The 14,508-nt window shown below is 48.7% G+C and overlaps 1 protein-coding gene across 3 annotated transcripts in view; it reads left to right on the top strand.

Moving 5' to 3' along the window:
• Sipa1l3 (signal induced proliferation associated 1 like 3) overlaps nt 1-14,508 on the top strand; it is a 236,228-nt gene that overhangs the window by 171,173 nt on the left and 50,547 nt on the right. For all 3 annotated transcript variants that reach the window (XM_077105705.1, XM_077105703.1, XM_077105704.1), the window contains exons 10-12: nt 832-1,106; nt 10,733-10,984; nt 12,261-12,398. In XM_077105705.1, coding sequence (XP_076961820.1) covers nt 832-1,106; nt 10,733-10,984; nt 12,261-12,398 — 665 coding nt within the window. The remainder of the gene's footprint in view (nt 1-831; nt 1,107-10,732; nt 10,985-12,260; nt 12,399-14,508) is intronic.

Genomic DNA, 14,508 nt, shown 5'->3' with positions numbered 1-14,508 from the left:
CACTCAAGCGAAACAGGGAGTGATTGGAGGTGAGACCCTGTGTGGTCTGGTGATAATCACAAAGTAGAAGAATATAATGTGAGCCCCCGAGCTAGAAAAGGTCCCCATGTAGCAGGTCTGTTGCTTCTCCCACTTCGGGTAGGATCTTTGCATCAGTCAGGATGTGACACTAGTGGCTTTAAAGAACAAAGGGCTGGGGCTGTAGCTCAGTGGTAAAGCATCTGCCTTGCATGTGTGAGGCACTGGGTTCGATCCTCAGCACCACATAAAAATAAAGATATTGTGTGTCCATCTACAACTAAAAAAATATTTTAAAAAAGAACAAAGGTTTATTTCTTGTTCATACTACATGTCCATCCTGGATTTGGCTGGGGGCTCTGCTCCACATTATTCCCCCACTGGGACCCCAGCTCCCAGAGAGCCACTACCCTCTAGAATCTTACTGGTCTCTGTTGCAGAGACAAAAGACCTGTTCAGGGGCTCACACTGAGGGAAAAAACGCCCCACCCCGAGCACATGTCCATTCTACCCACAGCTCACCCACCTGGCCACAGTGGCCAAGAGGTACAGTCTCACCACACAGGAAGGAGAGAGGTGGGGACATTGGCGAACACAGCAAAACACTGCTCTGTCCATGAGGTGATAAGGCACAGAGTAGCACATCCACATCTCCTTCCAGAAACCAGGCACTGGATGGGAGGATGCTTACCAGGCTCAGTTGATGCTCACCCTCCTGGTGCCCTGGTGTCACCTGGGATAGTAGACTGGCCTTTCATCTCAAAGGGGAAATAACTCAAACTGTTAAGACTCAGTCCTGCCTATTGCCCACAGGTGATGACCAATGGCTGGGAGACGGTGGACATGACCCTGCGGCGAAATGGGCTTGGGCAGCTGGGCTTCCATGTGAAGTACGATGGGACAGTGGCCGAGGTGGAGGACTATGGGTTTGCCTGGCAGGCCGGCCTCCGGCAAGGCAGCCGGCTAGTAGAGATCTGCAAGGTGGCTGTGGTCACACTGACCCACGACCAGATGATTGACCTGCTGCGCACCTCTGTCACCGTGAAGGTTGTCATCATCCCACCTTTCGAGGATGGCACGCCCCGAAGGTAAGGGCAACTCCCAGAGGACTAACGCAAGGCCCAAGGCTTCGGTAGAGAGGAATAGACAAGTCCTGACTCCTCAGGAAGTGATAATGATGCTGGGTGGAAGTGAATGCTTGTGTGCCCATTATTAGTGTAAATTCTTTGTTTTATTCATATGTAGTCTCTGGAGCAGCCCCAGGAAGTCGATGCATTTAATTAATTAAATTAATTAATTGCATTTTCTGGGTGAAGCACACAGTGTGAAAAGCAGCTTGCCCGAGGGCACACTACACTTCATTCATTTGTTCAGCACTTGTTTATTGAGCCCCTACTATGTGCAAGCTCCATTCACAGTACCCAGGATGCAGTGGTAGACACAATAAAGCGCCCACTCCCTTGGATTCAGTGTTCTTCGGGGAAAGGCAGGCAATAAAGAAGTAGATGTGTGGGCTGGGATTGTAGCTCAGTGTAGAGCGCTTGCCTAACATGTGTGAGGCACTGGGTTTAATCCTTAGCACCATATATAAGTAAATAAAATAAAGGTCTATCGACAACTGAAAAAATTAAAAAAAAAAAAAAAAGTAGACGTGTGATACAGGATGGGTAGCAACCAGTTTTAAGAAAGAAAATGGTCAACAGAAGGGCTGCAGTATGACAGGATAGCTGTTTATGGTGGGCAGAGCAGGCTGAGATAGGCTCCATGGCCTAGGCAGCCATCGAATGGATTCCTGAGTACTAACCAGGGCAGACTCCCTGACGTACGCATGGTGTGGCACATACCTGGAGCACGGGGAGGAGCAGGTGGCTGGAACAGAGTGAGCCAAGGCGAGAACTGGGAGAAAAGGACAGGTGGCAGGGCAGATTGTGTGGGGTTCATGGCCTCTGGACCCCTTTAGGTTTTATTCTCAGTTCAGTGGGAAGTCAGAGGAGGGTTTGTTTCTTTGATTTGTTCTGTTTTGCAGAGCTGGAATTAAACCAGGGATGCTTTAATGCTGAGCCATATCCCCAGGCCTTAGTTTGTATTTTGAGACAGGGTCTTGCTAAGTTGCTCAGTGTCTTGCTAATTTGCCCAGGCTGGCCTCAAACTTGCCTCAGCTTCCTGAGTCACTGGGATTATGGGCGTGCACCTACTGGATTGAACCAAGGCTTTGCACATGCTAGGCAAGCACTCGAGCACTAAGCTAAATCCCCAGCCCTCTTTTTCTTTTTTTTTTTTTCTTTTTTGTTTTTCTTTTTTGGTACTGGAATTAAACTCAGGAGCACTCAACAACGGAGCCACATCCCCAGCCCTGTTTCATATTTTATTTACAGACAGGGTTTCACTGAGTTTCCTAGCACCTCGCCATTGCTGAGGCTGGCTTTGAACTCATGATCCTCCTGCCTCAGCCTGCCAACCACTGCGCTTGGCCCTAACCCTCATTTTTAAAATGTAGTAAAGGTGTACAGTGGGCCCTCTGCATCTGCAGGCCCTGTATCCGCTAGTTCCATGTTGGTAGATTCAACAAAATGTAAATCAAAATTTTGTCAGGGAGAAGAGGGGAGTTGCATCTGTACTAAACACACAGAGACTATTTTTTTTTATCATTTTTCCATAAGCAATATAGTATAACAACTATTTATATAGCACTTGCCTTGTATTATAAGTAATCTAAAGATGATTTAAAGTACAGAAGTCAGGGCTGGGGATGTAATTAATTCAGCATGCCCAAAGCCCTAGGTTTAATCCCTAATGTGCACACGTGCGCACACTCGCACATATACATGCACACAAACCACATTTTGTGTGTGTGTGTGTGTGTGTGTGTGTGTAGATAGATTAGATGCAAATACTATGCCATTTTACATAAAGAACTTGAGGATGCTCAGATTTTGGTATCCCAGAGGGATCCTGGAACCAGTCTCCAACAGAGACTCAGGGATGACTGTACTAAGCCCCCAGTTTGAACACTCATTAATGTGTGGTCAGTTTTTTGATTGTTTTTATAATCTTTACATCCTTTCCCCTGCCCCACCCCCACCTTATATTATCTAAAACAGACTAAACCTTGGAATGTATTTTTGCACATTAAGGATCTTTTTAATCACTAAGAAGTTAAAGAGTAATTGCTTAATATCAGCTATCTAATATTTGTTAATTTTCCCTATTGTCATAAATATATAGTTTTATATAAATATTTTTATATGTTGATGGACCTTTCTTTTATTCATGTATTTAAATGTGGTGCTGAGAATCGAACCCAGTGCCTCACACATGCTAGGCAAGCGCTCTGCCACTGAGCCACAGCCTCAGCCTAGATATGTTTTTTTAAGTTGTTTTATTGATCAGGATCTTCCTGTTGCACTTGGTTGATGTCTCTCTTAAGGTTCTTTTCTGTAAGCGTCCCTTTTCTGTTTATTTATTTTTGTTTTTGTTTTTTTTCAAAGTTTGTATTGGGAAGAAACAAGGTCATTTGTCCTCATAGTTTTCCACTTCTAGGATTTAGCTGGTTGCCTCTCTGTGGTGCCCTTTAACTTGTCCCTTTAGCACAGGTATTTTCTGCAAACTAGAGTTCCAGACAGGGGCACAATCAGGTTTGGGTTGAAAGCCTCTCAGCCGCCATGCTTCCTCAGTGTGTCTCCACCAAAAGGCATTGCAAGTCTTTATCGTTCAGAGAGTGACCTGTGGGTTCCTTCATCCCCCAGCCCTCCACCTTATGGCACAGCAGCCCTTTTCAGTCACTGCCTAGATCCATTACTTCATTACAGGTCACAGAGGAGCAGTGTCTCAATTCTGTCATCCTTCCTCATTGATCAGCTGGCATTCTCCTAAAAAGAACTTTCCATCAGGAAGCATTTGGTTAGTGTAATTTGAACAGGGAAGGCAGGATAAATGCAGTTTTCAGAATGATGAGTTGGTACCCTAGCAACCTCCAGAGATGACCGACAAGAGAGAGAAAATGAATGGCACTGTGTTCTGAGCTCTGGGAACACAGTGGCCACCAGAGACAGTCGAAGCATTGGTCCTTGTGGAGCTAATGAGTGAGTCAGAATAGACCAACAACAAATAAATAAGATGATTTCAAATAGCAAAAGAAAAGGTGGGCTCTGCAATGAGAATGCTTGGTTTGAATCCCAGCTCTTCCCTTTTTATTATTTTTGTATTTATTTTTTGCAGAGCTGGGGATGGAACCCAGGGCCTCGCAAACATGCGGTACAAATGCTCTACTACTGAACTGCATTCCCAGCTCTCTCCCTCTTATTACCTGTGACCCCTGGGCAAATGGCTTCACCTCCTTGTACCACCCTTTGTTCATTCATAAAACTGGGAACATAGTAGATCCTTCCCACCAAGGTGGTTGAAAGGCAGGAAGACCCATGAAGCTTCTAGGACAGCACTCTGTTCCTAGGAGACACTCTGGAGACACTGGCTGTGAGATTCTGGGCCTGAGGAAGAAGAAGGGCACAGGAGCTGACAGAGGGGCAGCCCAGGGGGAGAACCAAGGCTCTTAGCCCTATTGACAGACCAGTGGAGGGCCTGCATGGCCGAGCAGACTGGGCCAAAAGGGGGACATGAGGTGAGGTGACACTGAGTGCTGTGTTCACACTTAACCTGGGTGGGCTTCCACCAGTATGATGGAATTTCCACTTTACAGAGAAAATCAAGGCCCAGAGTGGCCAAGTCACTTTTGCAGAGTACATAGCTAGTAAGTAGTGAATTAAAACTCACATCCTAGTTCTCCAGTCTTCGTTGTACTCTGTGGACTCTAAAAGCCATCTAGAGCTCAGGCATGAAAGTCAAGTTCTCAACCTCCAAGTCCACCTGTGAACATGTGCTTGTAAACAGGGCAGGCCCTCAGCCCTGACACCAAGGGCACAGCCGCCTCTGCCTATACCCTGGGTTCCTCAGCCTCAGGCTCCCATCACGCCCCAGGCATACCCCGCCCCCGCCCTCTTCCCATGCCCTTTTCCACCTCTGCACAGAGCCAAGGCTCACCTCTCATTTTTGTTTGTTTGGTACTAGGGATTGAACCCGGAGATCTTTGCCACTGAGCTCTATCCCCAACCCTTTTTACTTTATTTTTAAATATATTTTTAGTTGTAGATGGACACACAGTATCTTTATTTTTCTGTGGTGCTGAGGATCAAACCCAGTGCCTCACATATGTGAGGCAAGCGCTTTACCACTGAGCTACAGCCCCAGCCCCCTTTTTACTTTTTATTTTGAAAAGTTCTCACTAAGTTGCTGAGGCTGGCCTTGAACTTGCAATCCTCCTGCTTCAGGCTCCTGAGCCGCTGGGGTTACTGATATGTGTATCTCACCCAATGTCAGCTCTCCTATCCCACCCATCCTGTAGGTGGCCAAGTCTAGGTGAGGTCACCCTGTAGGCAGTTCCTCGGCAGTTGTTCATGCTCCTCGGGCAAGGACAGGACCCCTCTTCCTCACTCTGCACACACACTCACTTCCGTGCACACTGTTGCCAGCTCACCTGTGACTGACTCTCCAAAGTTTAGGGAACATGAGAGAGCCTGTGGGACATGCAGGTAGGGACAGACAGAAGTGGAAGCAGAAATCTGCATCCTGTGGCTTTGGGAGACAGGGAGCATGCAGCCAGACTAGATCTGCCCCCTGATGCCTTCAGAGGTAGCCAACAGGGGGATGGGATCTCCCATTTGCAGGGCTGGTGTGATTTGGGCTTGGGCAGTTTTTGTTGTTCTTCAAACACAGAGGAGGCCAGCTGACCTCATTTGCAAAGCTGGTGACCTCAGCTCCCCAACCTTCCAGCCTCCTGCAATCCTGGCTTCTGGCTCAAATGTCACAGTAAGCACATGCAGGATGGGCAGAGGTGTACTTACTGCCACTAGCCAGATGGCATGGCATGCCATGAGACCCCATGCTCCTTAAGAGGGACCTTGTGCATGCTAAGCAACTGCTCTGCCACCAAGTTTCATCCCCAGCCCAAGACTGGGAGTTTGTGAGTGAGCCCCTGTTTCTGGGCCACATAGCTTGGGAGAGTGGGCAGATTCCTGAGCCGCATAAGGCTGAAGGTGTGGCTTAGTGGTAGAGCACTTGCCTTGCACATGTGAGGCACAGGGTTCAATCCTCAGCACCACATAAATAAATAAATAGAGCTGGGGTTGTAGCTAGTGATAGAGCACTCATGAGTTCAGTCCCCGAAACTCCCCCCCCACACACACACACACACACACTCACAAAAGTATAGTATCCCTTTCTTTTTTTTTTTATTTATTTTTTTATTGGTTGTTCAAAATATTACGAAGCTCTTGACATATCATATTTCATACATTAGATTCAAGTGGATTATGAACTCCCATTTTTACCCCAAATACATATTGCAGAATCACATTGGTTACACATCCACATTTTTACACAATGCCCTATTAGTAACTGTTGTATTCTGCTACCTTTCCTATCCTCTACTATCCTCCCTCCCCTCCCCTCCCCTCCCATCTTCTCTCTCTACCCCAGCTACTGTAATTCATTTCCCTCCTTGTTTATTTTCCCCTTCCCCTCACAACCTCTTATATGTAATTTTGTATAACATTGAGGGTCTCCCTCCATTTCCATGCAATTTCCCTTTTCTCTCCCTTTCCCTCCCACCTCATGTCTCTGTTTAATGTTAATCTTTTCTTCCTGCTCTTTCTCCCTGCTCTGTTCTTAGTTGCTCTCATTATATCAAAGAAGACATTTGGTATTTATTTTTTAGGGATTGGCTAGCTTCACTAAGCATAATCTGCTTTAGTGCCATCCATTTCCCTGCAAATTCCATGATTTTGTCATTTTTTATTGCTGCGTAATACTCCATGGTGTATAAATGCCACATTTTTTTTATCCATTCATCTATTGAAGGGCATCTGGATTGGTTCCACAGTCTAGCAATTGTGAATTGTGCTGCTATGAACATCGATGTGGCAGTATCTCTGTAGTACGCTCTTTTAAGGTCTTCAGGGAATAGTCTGAGAAGGGCAATGGCTGGGTCAAATGGTGGTTCCATTCCCAGCTTTCCCAGGAATCTCCATACTGCTTTCCAAATTGGCCGCACCAGTTTGCAGTCCCACCAGCAAAGAGTACCCTTTTCCCGACATCCTCGCCAGCACTTGTTGTTATTTGACTTCCTAATGGCTGCCAATCTTACTGGAGTGAGATGGTATCTTAGGGTGGTTTTGATTTGCATTTCTCTGACTGCTAGAGATGGTGAGCATTTTTTCATGTACTTGTTGATTGATTGTATGTCCTCCTCTGAGAAGTGTCTGTTCAGATCCTTGGCCCATTTGTTGATTGGGTTATTTGTTATCTTATTGTCTAATTTTTTGAGTTCCTTGTATATTCTGGATATTAGAGCTCTATCTGAAGTGTGAGGAGTGAATATTTGTTCCCATGATGTAGGCTCCCTATTTACCTCTCTTATTGTTTCTCTTGCTGAGAAAAAACTTTTCAGTTTAAATAAGTCCCATTTGTTGATTCTTGTTATTAACTCTTGTGCTATGGGTGTCCTATTAAGGAATTTGGATCCCGACCCCACAATATGTAGATCCGAGCCAACTTTTTCTTCTATCAGACGCAGAGTCTCTGATTTGATATCTAGCTCCTTGACTTCTAGTCTGAATAGGATAATTTGGGATAATTTTGTGTGATTTGGGCCTGGGCAGTTTTTGTTGTTCTTCAAACACAGAGGAGTTTTAAAACTCTCTTAAAAACAGTTCAGAAGGGCTGGGGATGTGGCTCAAACGGTAGCGCGCTTGCCTGGCATGCGTGCGGCCCGGGTTTGATCCTCAGCACCACATACAAACACAGATGTTGTGTCCGCCAAATCTAAAAAATAAATATTAAAACTCTCTCTTTCTCTCTCTCTCTCTCTCTCTCTCTCTCTCTCTCTCTCTCTCTAAAAAAAAAAAAAAAAAAAAAAACAGTTCAGAAGCTACACTGGTGAAGTGGGTCTCAGCATCTTTACTACACAGCTTAGTAACATGTAGGATCCCAGGCCCTGCCTTGAGGGAGATTCTCACCCAGGCAATCTGAGATGGAGCCCAGGAATCTGTATTCTTAACTGATGTTGTGTCCGCCAAATCTAAAAAATAAATATTAAAACTCTCTCTTTCTCTCTCTCTCTCTCTCTCTCTCTCTCTCTCTCTCTCTCTCTCTAAAAAAAAAAAACAGTTCAGAAGCTACACTGGTGAAGTGGGTCTCAGCATCTTTACTACACAGCTTAGTAACATGTAGGATACCAGGCCCTGCCTTGAGGGAGATTCTCACCCAGGCAATCTGAGATGGAGCCCAGGAATCTGTATTCTTAACTGAACACTACAAGTGATAGAAGCTGAGATTTCAAATCACTGGGGAAAGCTAGAGAGGAGTGTTCTCCAAAGCCCAGGGGTGGGTATGGCTGGGCTTTAGAGAAGAAATGGGAGACTTCAGCCTTTGATTTTATAGGAAGAACAGATTGACAGGGCACAGAATAATCTGGAGAAGGTGCTGGCCTTGGCTCTTGTTTATTACACACTTGGCATGTGCCCGACCCTGTGCTAATGCTCATAAAATCACAGATTAGGAAACTAAGGCTCAGAGAAGGAGCTGCCTCTCCCAGAGCCACTCAGGGGGTAACCAGGCGTTGTGGCCCATGAGCCTTGCTCTCCACCACTGTGTGCTTCTTTCAAACTGAGTGAATGATATTTCCCTCCTGAAGGAGGCTCTTTTTTAAAATTTTTTTTATATTTTTTAGTTGTAGATGGATGCAATATCTTTATTTCATTTATTCATTTTTATGTGGTGCTGAGGATTGAACCCAGTGCTTCACGTGTGTGAGGCAAGCGCTCTGCCACTGAGCCACAGCCCCAGCCCCACCAGAGGCTCTTGACCAAAGATGAAGTTGTCAATAATGGAAGGAGAAATCAGAGACCCAAGAAATCTACCCACTGGCCCCCAAACCACTCTGTAGTGGGCCAGTGTGCATGATGGCGAAAGGGGCTTTGGAGTCAACTTCATATATTTAAATCCAATTTCTACCTCTTGCTGACTGTGTGACCTGGACAGGTTACTGAACTTCTCTGTGCCTTGATTTATTTAATTTACAGGTGACCCACCAATCAGGACTCTGTGCACCCATACTAGAACCAGCCCCGTGAAGCAAAAAGGAGTCTTTGCCAGTTTGTGCACCTGATGAGATTAGGAGGTAGCCAGGATGAGGCATGGCTGTCCAGGGCCTCTGATGCCCTTCTCAGGAGTCTCTATCACCCTTTTCCTTTTCTGTGTCGTTTTTATTCTCAGGCAGACTTCTGCCTTGTGGGGACACAGCTCTACACTAGAACTGTGCTGTCCCCCAGCTCAGCAGCCCCAACAGAAGTAGATTCCCACCCCACCCCCAGTCACTCCAGGAATAGCTCCACGGTGATCTCATTGCTCTGACTGGAGCTGTTTAGGGCACATGACAATCCTGTGCTAATCATTGTGTTCAGGGAGAGAGACGTTTCTTATTGGCCAGGCCTGGGTCACATGCTCATACCTGGAGCCAGGAAGTGGGGTGCACCCCACCTGGAGCACATAGCTGTTACCAGGAGAAGCGGGTGTAAAAGCCGGGCTGGCAGGAGCAGCAGGTGTGCACTGCCTGGGGAGGATGGCACCTTCCTTCTCCTCTGTGGGCCTGGCCTGTCTACAGGCCCTGCCAGACATTTGCATTGTCACTGTTCCCTGCCTGGTAAGGCACTGACACCTACCGGTCCACAGAGACAGCCTGGAGGAACTGCTCTGTCAACTCTGACCACAATGACACCAAGGGGCTAATCCTGTTCGGCCCAGTGGCTAGAGCATATCCTCAGGTCACCTTTAAACGATTCCTTAGCAGCCACGTCCAGGGTCACAGCCTGAGTCACCCGGGCTACCAGATCTTTTGCTGAGTGACTGTGACGATTCCCTGAGCTCCAGAGAAGCCTCAGAGGATGGGCCGATAGGGGCACGAGGGCTTCTAGGCCAAGCGCTCCCCAGCTCAGCTCTCACAGTTGCCAGGAGGTGGATTTCCTGAGCACAGCCCTCTGGCACGCGGCCCCTCCTGTGCTGTGCTGCAGCATGGTGCAGGGTGCCACCAGCCCTCCGTCTCCCCGCCTCGAGCCAGGATCACTGCTGCGCGTGCCAGCCCTGGTCTGGGGGGATTCACAGGCAGCGCATCTATTTCAAGGTTCTGGGTTTTGTAGCTTTTTTTTTTTTTTAACCACCCTGCAAAGTAGGTCACCTGCTTCTCCTCCAGCAGCCTTTGAGATTCTTTGGAACAAGGCAGAGACTGTCCTTTGATTCTGAGGGCATCCGCCTTTCCGGCCCCAAGTACTGCTAAGGGGGGGCCAAGCCGGCATGCAGAGGGCACTGACTGACTGGAGGCCTGGGCCAGAGAGAAAGGAGAGGCAGGGAAACTGAGAGAGGGAGGAGGAGGGGACAGGGGATGAGGTAGACAGGTGGCAGGCGCTAGAGCCCCTGTCCTAGGACTTTGAGCTGGTAAGTTTCAGACCCTAACTTGAAGGCCACTGCTTGGCCTTAAAATAGGCCACCATGGTTCAGATTTAACCAGGACAACCTGGTCCCGTGTAAGCGAGATAGCTGGTCCCTCCCAGGCAGCAGGCCCGCGTGCTGGTGGGCTGGGCCTGAGTAATGGAGCTGTTCTTCCCAGGGGCTGGCCAGAGACCTATGACATGAACACCTCGGAGCCCAAAACTGAACCGGAAAGCAGCACCCCTGGGGGCCGGCCCCCCTACCGCAGCAACGCTCCTTGGCAGTGGAGTGGCCCTGCATCCCACAACTCTCTACCAGCCTCCAAGTGGACAGCCCCGGCCACCCCCGGCCACGCTCAGTCCCTGAGCCGGCTCCCGAAACAGACGTCTATGGTACCTTTCCGAGAATCCCAACCACTGCACAGCAAGAGGTAAGGATCCCTGAAGGCCACCCCTTCAGTCCCGTCTTCACCTGCCAGACCTGAACTTCCCCTTCTTGCTCTTCTTTCCGCGTTCTCCGTTTCATTTTCCCCTCAGTCTCTCTACCTTCTTTCTTACCCTTCAGTCTCGTACTAAAACTGTTTTCTTTTAAGTGAAGGGGCCCAAAATTCAAAATGCAGGACAATGGCTTTTGAGTGAGGCAGGGGAGTAGAAAGGGGAGGAGCCACAGGTGGGTGCTACTGCCTCCCTCTAGTCCTTGAATTGGGTGGGAGCTTCAGGGAGTTTGTTTGATGGTGACGTTTGGCTTACTCTTTTGAATATATCATATATTAAAATATAAAAAAGGCTGGAGATGTTGCTCAGTGGTTGAGTGTGAGGCCCTGTGTTCCATCCCCAGCACCATAAAAAGAAAGAAATATTTAGCTAGCCGCTATGGTGCATGCCTGTAAGCACAGCACCTCAGGAGGCTGAGGGAGGAGGGTCTCAAGTTCAAGACCAGCCTAAAGAATTTAGCAAGACCCTCGGCAAATTGGCAACACTCTGTCTCAAAAAATAAAAGAGCCTAGCCAGGCATGGCAATGCCCACCTGTAATTCTCACAGCTCGAGAAGCTGAGGCAGGAGGATCACGAGCTCAAAGCCAGCCTCAGCAACTAGCGAGACCTGTCTCTACATAAAATTTTTGTTTTTTTAAAGAGAGAGAGAGAGAGAGAGAGAGAATTTTAATATTTATTTATTTTAGTTATCGGCAGACACAACATCTTTGTTTGTATGTGGTGCTGAGGATTGAACCCGGGCCGCACGCATGCCAGGCGAGCGCGCTACTGCTTGAGCCACATCCCCAGCCCAACATAAAAATTTTAAAAAGGTTTGGGGTTTGTGCCTCAGTGGCTGAATGCCCCTGAGTTCATTCCCCAGTACCTAAAAGGGCTAGAAATGTAGTTTGTTCGAAAAGCACCCTGGGTTCAGTCCTCACTACCAAAAAAAGAAGAAGAAAAAAGAAGGAATACAGCTTGTCCCAGGAAAGGGTCAAGAACTATCCTCAGCAGCCTCAACTGCAGAAGCTGAGGGTGGGGACCATAGAACCAGTAAGGGGGGGCCCAAGGGTCAGGGCTTCCCACTGCCCTTTATTCAGCATCCACCTCACCATTTGGGAGCAGATTGCAGCGGGGTACAGTTGAGCCTGAGGGAGAGGCCTGTCTGTCTGCCTCTTGAGGGGTACCCTCCCTGTCACCCCTGCCTTCTCCATCTCTCCCCTCTCATTCCAGGCCTGTCAGCTTCCCAGAAACCCCTTACACAGCATCACCAGCAGGGGCCGACAGAGTCCCTCCCTACCGACAGCCTTCTGGGAGTTTCTCCACCCCCGGCTCAGCCACCTACGCAAGATACAAGCCATCCCCAGAAAGGTCAGAGTCTCTTCATGCTTCTCAAATTAAGAATCTGTTGAAAGCTGGGGAGCCTTCTTCTCTAGGAAATGTACTCTCTACACTTTTATTTGCCATTTTATGGAGTTTCTGGATTCCTGGAGGTCTTCAGAGGTCCCATCCCAGGGGGTTGTCTTTGTCCACATTAAAATTTAGGGTTGGGCATGGCTCTGTTGGGTGGGGCTCTCCATTGGCTTTCTTCGCAGCAGGATTTGGGGGTGCCATTTTTTTGACACATGTATTGCTTGAGCAAGACCATCCTCCATCACCTTCCACCTAACTCCTTAGCCCCCACCCCTAAGACTATCCACATTACCTAATCCCCTCCCTTGGAACCATTCTCAATCTGGGAGCCTGAGAGATCTTCCCAAACCCTCCATGGCTCCCCAGTACTGTCCCGGCGTCCCGTCTACTAATCAAACCCTGATCCAACTCCAACTGAACTTGTTCCCAACCACCGTCACCTCCAGTGCCCTAGGCTTATCCTCCCCAGGGCTGTGTGTCAGGGGCAACCCCACCAATTGCCTTTCCTCAGGCCAGGACTGTGGGCCTCCTCCTGGATGCCCCCCTCCTCCGCCCCTTGCTGTGGTCCGCCTGCTGGGCCTGCAGAGTCTCCATCCCTGCACTCTCCTCCTCTCCCTGCTGCCCTGGCCTAGCCGCCTCTATGGCCCAGCCTTTGTGTCCGTTCCTCTGGTCCACCCTGCACTCAGTACCTGAGAGCTCTTTCTGTATCTGTCCAGACCCTCCTACAACTTCCCGATACAGCCACCAAGGCCTCTGGCACCTTGCAAGTCAAGCGCAGTGCCACTCGCCAGCCCCACCGTCCACTTCCAGGTTCCTAGGTCCTAGGTGGGCTGTCTGCTCTTCAGAGCGCTCACTTGTGTCCTGTCCTCAGCATGGAAGTCCTTCACATTTCCCTCCCACCCAGCCTGCTTCCAGCTTGAGCTCCGCTGCACCCTGGAAAGCTTCCCCGAGCCTCCTCAGCATGAAGGAGGTGCTTCCCTGGGTTCCTCCGCTCCTGCTCCCAGCGAGCTTACTGAACGTGGCCTTGAGCAAGTTAAGAGTACGTGTGTGCACGCGTATGTGTATGCACACACATGGGGGCGGCAGCGTACTTAGCATCTAGGAGTGTGCCAGTCTCTCCTCATTTTCTCACCACAGAGCACAGGGACTGACATGTGACTGACTGTCTGTGGTACATAGTTGATGAAAGGACAGTGTGGGCGGGTTTGTTTAAACAAAACCATCTGCTTTTAGTCCAGGACCAGTCCACCAACCAGAGGTTCTCAGTCTTCAGTCACCTCCATAAGGACTAGTTAAGTACAGATGACTGGGCCTCACCCCGAGTGTTGGCCTCTCTGAGCTGGAAGGTCCACAGTAGAGCACATTGTACCAATGGTGCTCGCCCAGGAACTGGGTGCTCCGGAGCTGCCATGCTGTGCCATCATTAGATTCTGAGCCTCTGTTGCAAAATTGGAGCGATATACCCACTGTTTCACCTTCCAGTGGCCACCATTCAGCTGTCATTCAGCATGCGCCCAAGAGCCTTCTGTGTATCTGGTGCCAGGAGAAATGTTCAAGCTGCTTGGTTCCAGGTCCAGTGGGCTTCCTGCTGATCGTGGTGGAGAGAGGGTCTTACAGAGCATTTCCACAAAGGAGGAGGAAGCACAGCCCAGGGCCTGAGGTCCAAGTGGGCTGCCTGGAGGAGGGGGCATTTGAACAGAACTTGGGGAGATTAGTAGGAGTTGGCCACCGAGAGGAGGAACAAGGTAATTCTAGATGGAACAAGGCCACAAACAGAGTCAGAAGGATGGCATGAAATGCAGGAGGAACCAGGAAGAATCTGGTCCATATAAGATGTGTCCTGCAAGGACCCCTGGGCCACAGCAAGGTCTCAGCCTAGACATGGCAGTTGGCATGAAGCCAATGATGTAGGTGGCAGAGTTACTGAGGACCATTAGTTTTTTTTTTTTTTTTTTTTCAGAGTAGAAATTAGAAATTTATTAAAGGACAGCAGAAAAGACTTCTCCCGGAGGAAGAAGGGGACCCAAAAGGTGGGAATCCTACTGAGGACCATTAGGAGCTTTTCCCC

This window comes from Callospermophilus lateralis, chromosome 18, assembly GCF_048772815.1.
Source record: "Callospermophilus lateralis isolate mCalLat2 chromosome 18, mCalLat2.hap1, whole genome shotgun sequence".
Classification (NCBI taxonomy): domain Eukaryota; kingdom Metazoa; phylum Chordata; class Mammalia; order Rodentia; family Sciuridae; genus Callospermophilus; species Callospermophilus lateralis.
This window is presented reverse-complemented; position numbering and strand designations above follow the sequence as displayed.